The sequence below is a fragment of the Corvus kubaryi genome, unplaced genomic scaffold (genome assembly GCF_017639235.1).
Source record: "Corvus kubaryi isolate FWS band 111438036 unplaced genomic scaffold, C.kubaryi_AGA036_p1.0 71, whole genome shotgun sequence".
Classification (NCBI taxonomy): Eukaryota; Metazoa; Chordata; class Aves; order Passeriformes; family Corvidae; genus Corvus; species Corvus kubaryi.
In genome coordinates this window covers 8,463,350-8,473,818 of record NW_024582059.1, presented here as the reverse complement: position 1 = coordinate 8,473,818, position 10,469 = coordinate 8,463,350, and the positions used below count along the sequence as shown (strand labels likewise).

Sequence of the window (10,469 nt, the reverse complement as noted above, 5' to 3'; positions counted from 1 at the left end):
TCTATTCTATTCTATTCTATTCTATTCTATTCTATTCTATTCTATTCCAATACAGCACTATTCTGTAACCTTGAGATGTGTTCAGTTTTTAGTGATGACCTTTACCAATAAAGAGGTTGCCACAGAAATACCATAAACCAGCTCTGTATGCTTTTTTTTGCAGTTACCACTAGTTGGACAAAAGGGAAACATAAGGTTAAGATTATTTTCCATTTTCTAGAAAGAGCAATTCAGAAAAGAATGTTCATTTAGCTATTAAAAAGGCAGCAAACACTATGTACGCTGCATTTTATCTGATACAGAAAGGTTCATGGCACTGCTTCCTTGCAAGTCTCACATGTTAACATAGAAAACATTTACATCAGATGTCTACTGAAAATACATTTATAAAAGAATCTCCTTAATACCAACAATAAGATTTCTTTCTAAATTATGTATGTCCAGTACAATGAAATATGAAAACAAATCCAAGCAACAACTAATGAACAAACTTAAATACTTTTTTTTATTTTTGTTGTGGGTTATACAAAGAAGTTCATTAAATAGTGAAAACAGCAATCTGAACCACACAGGATAACATGGACACATAAATGAAATACACATGCTCATAAAAAGCAATGAGGAAAAGAGGAAAAAGTTTGAGAACTTTTTTGCTGTTTGTTTGAGCAACAAACAGCAAAACAAAGCCAAATACACCTGACAAGTTTATCTGTCTCTTCAAGTAAGAGAAAGAAAATGGTAGTTTTGTGAGATCTGAGCTGCACTGCAGAAGTATATTAATACAAATGTCTGTTCAGGCTGTTTGTTCAAGAGCCATCCAAAAAGTGGGCAAAGGAGATTTATTGCATTGCGAAGACAGTGATGGAAAAAACAATGGGAGAATAGCTTGCTGGTAAAGAACAACCCAATCACATCTGCCACAAGTTGTTGGGCTGTGTTTTGAACTTAGAGAAGTGTGTAAGTGCATCTGTCCTTGCTTATCTAAGAACCAAACGAAATACAATGGCATTGGCTGTTTTGAGTTAGGAGCAGAAGCATTGAGATTCAGTAATTGCTACTTTTAAAGGTCACTTTGAATGAAGTGGTTTAAATAGCTACTGGGAAAAAAAAGCTCTGCTGAGCATCAGTCATATTTTCACTGTGGTTCTTTTACTGCATGCTGTCATTAAACTACCATCATTCAATAGCACACACGGAAACTTCATCACAATGACTGGATTTCCTTCTGAGAGCATTGCTGACCAAAATGCCTAAATTTCACCTGCAACTTAATACATCAGATGTGTTCCTTGGGGTGAGTTAAGAAGTTAAGGACACTTTCAAAGTGATAGATGAGCAAAAAGACTTAATGAGACAGTATATGGTATGTGTTAGGTGCTTGGATAAAGAGGGTGGGACTATTAAGGGAAGGTATTTTTCTAGAGCCACAACCACCCCTGCTTAATTGGCCGTTACAGAATGAATTAATTATAGGCATATTTGTATATTACATAAGAGAAAAAGGATTTGAGCTGAGATCTGCCTTCCTAGAAGAATCATTACTTCAGTGTGCTGAAGGCTGAGTCCCACATAACAACATTCACACCAAGAAGTTACTTACCACTTTTTCTAATTCAACCTACAATTTTTCCACTTGTAAAAAGCTGGTAACTTAGATTTTCACCAGTTGCAGCACACATTTTAATTTTAATGCATTTATTTCAACCTGAGTTGACTGCATGCAGAGCTGATGGAAAGCATTAAGAAATGGGAATGCAGCACTCTTTACAGTAATTGCTGAGTTCTAAGCAAGGTACAGTACATACCAAAGGATAAGGCAACAGAAGCCTCCAGTTGCTATGGAGGAAATTTAAAAGCAAGTAATTGTAAAGCTAGAATTTGCCCTATGAAAAATTTTACCTAAGTAACAATTAAAAAACCCCCACACAACCAACATACAAAATACCCAAGCCCAAAGTATGATTTTTCTTTCTCTGAACAAATAAAAGGAAAAACAAGCACTATTCTTGTATACACGAAAGTATCCACACTTCTACAGTGTCCTCACAATCCAGAGAGAAAACAAAGTACAGTCAGTCTTTTGCTGTAACATCTCTGTGTGAAATGCCTGGTCTTTCAGAGGTTACATCTGGTATCACTGATGAATCAAAAAATTACTCTACAAACTGTATTTCACAGGATAGGCAGTAAGGTGTCCATCTCCTCTTCCACCTCAGCTCTACACATTTTATCACTGCCTTTGAAGATCATGACCAACATTTTCAGTTGATGGCAACAGGTAATTATTTTCATAATTCACTAATCAAAATCCAGAAGTTTAGATAAGCAGATATGCAGGAGAAAAGGAAGCATGTATTACACTTTGTTTGAAATTTATATAGCTTTACATTTGTGTTACGCAAATGTGTCAGAAGACATTATGTCTCTATAGGTCATCATGACATTTATTCTCTCAGAGCTCACTGAAGTTACAAGGAGTCCTTACCACATGCAGTGCTACAGGAGGAAAGAATATAAAAAATATTCTACACAAACGGGAAGAAAACTTTTCCACAGTTCTAGATTACTGACAGATAAAAATATGTATCTCCATATTAATGGTACTCTCCAGTAAAATTTCCCATATGATGCTGAAACAACAGATTTCAGCGCAGTTTATTTAATCTACATGATGGAAATCGACATTTTAGTCATATAACATGGCTATGTACATGGGAGAAAGGTAAAAATAAGTTTTGGGAAACATAATATCTATTATCCCAGCATATATTTTAAGTACAATTTTCCTGGCATAAACTATCAGTGTTCTGATTGGCAGGCATTTGATTTTCTGAGTGCAATAACTGTAAGGATAAAAACAGGTTAATACATATCAATGACATACAATATAACTCTTCTGAGTGATCTCTCTGATGTTTAGTATGTTTAATAGCTACATTTTCAAACTGTGCGAGGTGACATGTCTATTCCTAGAAGATTAATCACAATTACTTCAATGAAAAGTGGTATCACTAATTACACCAAAACTATGGAACTCTGAGTCATTGTTTACACGTCTTTACGAAAGCAGCTGACAGCTAAACACCTAAAATTAGATATGTAGCTTCAGTACCTAAATTTGGAGGTAATGCAGTGTGGTGAACAAACAGAAAGGCTCCTTCATAGCTAATTTTGAAATGGAAACCCAGAGTAGGCACCCTGAATTGTGACCTATGAGTTGAGGGGATGAAACAGCTTGTCTTTCATCTCATGCTGTGTTGCGGTGAGCCATGCTGTAGATAGACCAAAGACAACAGTCTCCTAATGTGGACATGTAGACAACCTTCCTGCAGTTAGGTAGTGTCAATACCTGCTAGTGGCATTACTTCACTCCTTGTCTAGCAGAAACCTCTTAAATCCAGCTTTGGTTTCACATTCAACATTACCAGGGTTAGACACCTTAAGGAGTGTTTATATCGTAATCTGAAGTGCCTTATTAGTCACTAAACTTGGGAAAAGCAAGCTGGTTCATCTGCCTGCCATAGAGCCGACAGCCCCCAAACCAGGAGAAACAGGTTAGCATGGTATTTCACCCAGCCTGAACTAGCACTGCTCACAGCAATGTTTCTGTTTCTTAAAATTAGCTTGCTGGCGCCTAGCTTAGGCATCTCTGCACCCCACTGAAGTCACCACCTGTAGCCATTGTGCATAATGAGTGTCCTGCTGTGTCTTGATATAGCACACAGATATAAAATATGACCAGCATCCAAATGTTTAAGCAAAACTACAAACATTTTAAAATTTAATTAATTAATTAATTTTATCCACATCAGTTCCTTGTCCCAGTATTTTTTTTTTTCCAAATGCTGTAAGTATGGAGACAATAGAAGGACCTCGGTAAAATCTAACCAACTGCATGGTGGTATAAGTGGCATTGTAAGAGGAAAGCATAAGCTGAGATACATTCTATATAATTTGTCTTGACAACAGAATTTAGACCTATGGTTGTCCTTGGGCTTACGGAAAGGTGGTGCAATTTAACCCACAGATCCCAGTTTTTTCTCAGTCAGAAGGTTGTATATGAAATACAAAGCCTGTAAGTTTTCCACACAATTACAGTGTCTCATCACGGTGGTGTTGAGAATGGAGGAAACGCTGCTCACTGAGAGGGAAAGTTACTGAACGAGAACCAGTCTATTGTGGTTAATTACTGATTTACAAGACAGCTTAGGTTTTGCTTATATAGCTTTATCTTTTGCTGCCTACCACATTTAACCACTTTGAAAACAAATTCGCAAACCTTCTGGAATGTGGCCCTATCTGTCTGGGATCACAGCTTTCCATGAGAGTTACGTGATACAGAATAATAAAAGCATCGACCAACTGCTGTTACTACAGGGCAGAAGAATTTTTATAGGAACAAGACCTAGGATGTGCAAAGTACTTATCACTGGAATGACTGTCAGATGTATCTTCCTCCAGAACCAAATTCAGGCTTTCCTTTCAACTTCATTCCACCTCCTCCCACAAACTGTATCAACCCTTCCACTGCACCTACAAATGAAAATGCTCACAGACTATCAACAGCGTCTTCTAGATAGTGGGAATGAAGAGAGACATGATTCCACTTTCCCACCATTTACATTTTGATCACAAAAATGGGCTCGATCACATACTACGGATAGAGAGGCGATGTATACCCAAAAAGTCAATTAAAAAAATCTAATCCTTGAAGAAATGGAGAGGACCCAAGGTATAAAATAAGTTCTGAACTTTTACTTTAGTCTTCATAGGAAGAGCATGTCAGAAACTTAAAGTTAACTAAAGGAAATTTTAGGACAGAGTTTCACACAGCTCTATGCTTTAAACACATCAAAGGCTTTCTTCCCAAGTTCCACTGTCTTTTGTTGTTGTTTTTTAAAAGAAGCTGTTTATTGAACCTTTGCATCTATGGCCTTTCTAAGCTTCTGCCCTGGCAGATGGCACAAGCCATGTTTTCTGGAGGGCTTAGAGGGCCATTTCACAGTTTCTGAAGTAGCTGATATGCTTTATTGAATACAAGCCAAACATGATTTGTAGTCCTGCTTTGTGGGTAAAAAAGGTTTCTATAGATATTACACAGTATTTAGTTGATCATCTACATGCATATAAATCTCCATGTGGACAAATGCATAAAGGTGAAGAGGGATGCTGTTTCAAAAGTACAGTCTTGCTATCCAGACAAAAAGATGAGATTTAGTGACTGAGGTTATGCTCTCAGCATTGCCATGGCATTAGGGACACCGACGGATCTTCAGAAGTGAACACTGTGCAAGTGAACAGCTGAGTCATCCTAAAACCAAAATTAACAGGGATAGCTGTGATGATGATCATAGTCATTACTGGTTTTGTTAGCTGCTATGTGACACTCTTACTTCTCTGTGCCTTCTCTAACACTAATAACCAAACTTCCCTTTCCTTATAATTTCATTTGTCTAGAGATCTTCCAAGCAGTTTTGAGTAGAGACCTCCTAGGCTACTAAGGACTGTGGGGATGACAGCAGCAGCTCAAACATCATAAAATAACGGAAGTATTTATTATAGTGTAACAAAAGGAAAAATGTTTTTCAGCAGTGCTCTAAGTCACAGCTAACTGTCCCACATGTTTAAGAGAAGCAGGTATTATAAGGAATTATGAAGAAGTTAATAAGAACTAAGTAACAAAGGTCATGCAAGTATGGGCAGTCTGTGAGCAGGAAAGAGATCAAGTGACTAAATCCACCTGTAGCTGTATCAAAATCATCTGTATTAAGTATATGAAATTTCAAAATAAGCATTGTAAACAGAAGAATGTAATATAAATTTTTTTTTCTCTTGAAGGGGTGGGCCTGATTTTTTTTTTTTTTTAAGATTTTCCATGGGGAAAAAAAAAGGGAAAAGTTTGTTACTAAATCTTTGTACTTCATTGTACTATGCATCTGTGGAAGCCAGTTTCTCAGATTTATGGTGCAAAACTATCACATTTTAGGCCCAATATATCAATTTCTTTGTTAATCAACAGAGATTCAGGAATCAGACAGAAGTATAATTACTCTATGTTTCATTTGGAAAGCCTGAGGTAAGAAGGAAAATGATCTAAATGTAAGATGTGAAATCTTACATCTGTTCTGAGCAAGCATTAAATCAAAGTAAGAACCAAATGATTAAGAATCAGCTTCAAGAAACCCTTCAATAAAAAAGCAGGGAAAAACAGTTTCAGGAATAAATGAAAATAAGATGGCAAATCAAGACACTATTACACAATGCACTGAGAAGTACAGCATCATGAATAATCACAAGTAAAAGGGTTTGTTCTAAGATACAAAATAGAATTTTCCTAATTTAAGGAAGCAAATATCTGTTTATGAGACAATAATGAACTTTTTATGGGGCTTCTAATCAACTTGTTTTCACCTTATCCTAGTAGTAGTTAATTTCATGCCAGAGGGGCACATTTGGCGAAAGGCTTGTATTTTGGAGAGCCATAAAAGTAAAAGTTCAAGTATCCTTAGTTTTTATATAAACAAATTCATGCTAAAGTCCCAAACCACTCTTTTAGCCATCCATTTCTTAACATCAAATTAAGGAACTCAGGCAGCAATATCAGGTTCTGTATAAATTTTTCCTGGATAATGATTTGTATAGATTTGAATTTCATTACAAAGTCTGCAAGAGAAGACTGTTTTGTATACAACTACTAATGCAGTTTTTGTTCTTTTGAAGAAGTAAAATTTAGCTTTTCACATGTTGCAAGGAAATAAAAGGCAATAACTTGTTACAATTAAGGTTTAAATTTTACTGCACCAGTAACTTCAAATTAAAAGTGGATTAAGAGTTTAACTTATAAATGTACCTTTTCATTAGGAATCTGTACCATTCAATTTTATAAATTATGAAAAATCCTATTTTTTTTGGTGTGAAAAAATAAAATGCATTCTTCTAAAATATTTCTCTTATGCTTTACTAGGAAATCTTTTATTTAGACACTTCCTTGAGTAGTTTTAGTCAACCCTTATAGTGTTACTTAATTCCCACTCCATCATGTTCTGGTTTGATTGTGAGGAAAGATTTTTTTGCTTTTTCCACAAAGGAAAAATTATTACTAGTAGGCAACCTCTTTTATAACACAAAGTGTCACCAAATCAAGAAGTTTTGTGAAAGATCATTGAAAAAAATGCTGATGATTAGAAGTTTGCCAACAGAAGCCTGAGTTAAGAGAGCATTAGGCAATTTCTCTGCCAGACAGAGCCGTCTTTCACGGCTCATTCACATGAGAGGCCTCCTAGATGCCAGCCACAGAAATAGCAAACCCACTACTACAAGTGGTTGTCTCTCAAGCTGTGAACTTCAGCCAAATAAGGTATGGGTAACTTGGTCATTATTCAGGAAATCGAACAGGACTCATTGCTACAGCAACTCTAGCCAGCAGCACTGCACAGTGGAACATCAGACAAGTACTGGATTCCCCCAGTATTTCTGCAGACAGCTTCAATGACAGCATGTATTCAATGTTTTTTCAAGTGTATTGGTGACAAATGACATCGTATTTAATGGTACCAAGAAATATAGGGCTTAAAATAGAACCAAACAAGAAAAATCCACTCACTTACTAAGATAAAATGACATTGCTGTTTTGAATTCTACTAAGACTAAGTCAAGAACAGGGGGAAATGCTGGCTATTTGAACAAGACCACGGAATACCTGGATTCAGTTCCCAGCTGCCTAACTCACTTTGCAAGGGCTTCTGTTCTGATGCCTGTCCTGGGAACCCTGACATTTCTCTCCTTGTTATAAACTCTCACAGTAGCTGCGACCAAAAGCCTCATTCAGAACTCAACTTTTAAAAGGGGAAAAAATGGGTAGGGGCATTTCAGATGAGTCAGGATCGCATTTGAGACATATCTTAATGTATTCTAAGGACAGATATAATTTTTTAGGTTTGATATAAAAAAAAAGAAGGAAAACATGCACTACATGTAGAAACATTCTAAAATCTGGGATTACAAACAAACATCACTGTCAACATTTGAAAAGAGTGGTAACTTTAAAAAATATTACTTGAACAGTGATTCTGTCTGATTATTCCACTTTTTGTTTTGCTTTGTTTTTTCTTTGGAAAAAGTTGATTAATGTTAAATAGCCAGTCTAACATTCTGTACTTCTTCTTTTATGGTCAAAGAAGAAATACGTTGTAAATTTGTCTAAACAATTTTATTATTTCAGTCATAGTGATTTTCTGCACTTACTGGCAACTTATCATAGTCCATCAATCTTTCCCTCAGATATTTACAATGTAACACTAAAAAATGAGTAAGACTGGCCAAGAAAATGATAAAAACAGCATCCACAAATAAAACTTTCGCATTTTCACATGGATCACAACCTAAAATGTGGTAAGCATTAGGAAGAGGGAGTATTTTTAACATCAAATAATCATAGGGGTCCAGAACACATTGTCTATTCAACTGGGCAATCATGGATTTTAATTTCTGTATTTTTATAGGGAGACTATTCCACAAGGGCATACTTTATAGCAACAATCAATCAATCCACCTCCATAAAAGTTATAGAACTGTAAATGATTGATGAAAGATGCTGAAGACCTTAGATCTATTCAACATGCAGTAAGAACATGTGTAGAACAAGCCTTCTCTTACAGAACTAGCTAACCAGAAGCTGAATTTCAGCCCAACAGTTTCGCACCCTCCTTGCTTTCCTCAATACACCTGCAACATGGGACCATGCTACTGTGTCCCCATAAATAGCAAGGCACTGGGTTGAAATCCACAAGAAAAGGAATGATTACTATTGATTAGATCTTCCCTTTCACTAAAACAGAGGACTTGCTGCAGAAGGAACACATTGACAGCCCTTAGCTATGATGCTGGTCAAACCCATTCCCACCACAGACCCCATCCTTTCAGCAGAAAGCACCACCTTCTACTTCAATTGCCACATAATTTCCACTGTTAAAAATAGGGCAGGATCACCATCATACAAAAGCATAAAAGAAAGCAGGAACATACGATGGACACAGATATTGCTTCTTTTTCCCCTTTCCTTTCTTTGAAGACTTCTCTTTGGAATAGACTTCTTCAACCCATAAGGAGAATGAGATGAAAAGTAAAATTGCTAGTAAGAACTTCATCTTGAAGATTATGCTTCAGAGAAATCTTCAGTCTGTAGCAATAGAAAAGAAAGAGGTTTATGTTAGTAGGGCTGGAAATGGCAAAAGGAAACACATACCTGCAAAAAGTAAACAAATTTTTCATGGGGAATGGGCTTTTTGTTGTTCTTTGTTGTCCTGGCAGAAAGAATTTGTTCAGGTGTATCCCTGACATGGAACTGACTTAGGCAATGTCCAGAGAGTCACGTAGCTTCCCAAAGTTAAGACTGACAGTGAGGAACAGATTTAAATGCAAGTTTGCTCCAGTGCGTTTAAGAAATGCGCTGTCCTTCAAAGATTGCCTAACCCAAAATACTCAGAAGCTTGGAAACAGGATTCCTCACCAGAAATGTCATACATCAACTGCATTAAATACAAAGTCAACCAGTCATGAAGCACGGCGAAGAACTGCAAGCTCTCTATGACCTTGCACATATAAACCAGCAACCATTTCAATGCTGGTTATGAGAAGGAGTATAAATATAATTTTATGTACAGAATTTAAACACAACTGTTTTGCATGAAGCATTTCCACTGCAGAGCCAGCACCGAAAGGGCCGTGCAAAGATGACTAAACACAACCTGCAATACTATGCTTTATTACATTGTGCTCAGTTTAATATTTAAACTTCTGTGGGGCAAAAAGCATGTACCCCAAAGGCCAGGAGCTGAGTTTGTGTTTAGCCAGAGCCAGCCCCACCTGCCCCTGGCCACAGCACTGCGGCACCCCAGGCATTTTCCATTTGTTTGCCATCCCACAGATAATTCCCAAGCATTTCCTTGGGCTAACGGAAATCTCGCAGATGCCTCAGAACCTGCTGCGTTTTTCACTTTTATTTATTTGGATTTTTTCCCCCCATTGTTTTTAAGGAGCTGTGCCTCTCTCTCTCTTCCCCCACCTCCGGGAGGCACCGGGATTCTTCAGCTCTCCCTTCCCCGGGAGCCGCAGCATCGCCACCCTCCCCCGGCCCGGCCGCTAAAGGTCGCGGGTCTGCCCCTGCCGCCACCGGCCCCTCGCCCGGCCTCGCGGCCCGAGGCCTCCCACCGGCACCGGGAAGGGAGCGGCCTCCGCGCCGCCGAGCGCTCCGCGGGGAGCGGGACGACGAGACGAGCGGGGCTCCCGTCGCGGCCCCGGCAGCACCCCCGGGCTGTGCCCCACCGCCCGCCGCCGCCGCCCCACGGGCGCTGGCCGAGGTGCTGACGGGGCTCGGCGGTGCCGCCCGGCGGAACGGGGCCCTCGAGCAGGACCCTCCATCCCCCGCCCGCCCCAGCGGGGGCGCGGGCCCCGCCCGCACACGCGGCCCC

The 10,469-nt window shown here is 38.6% G+C and overlaps 1 protein-coding gene across 3 annotated transcripts in view; it reads right to left on the bottom strand.

The window, feature by feature from the left end:
* Positions 1-9,197, bottom strand: part of GLRB (glycine receptor beta) — a 47,396-nt gene extending 38,199 nt beyond the window's left edge. For all 3 annotated transcript variants that reach the window (XM_042049673.1, XM_042049674.1, XM_042049675.1), the window contains exon 1: positions 9,025-9,197. In XM_042049673.1, coding sequence (XP_041905607.1) covers positions 9,025-9,146 — 122 coding nt within the window. In that variant the 5' untranslated portion in view covers positions 9,147-9,197. The remainder of the gene's footprint in view (positions 1-9,024) is intronic.
* Positions 9,198-10,469: the final 1,272 nt, after the last annotated feature.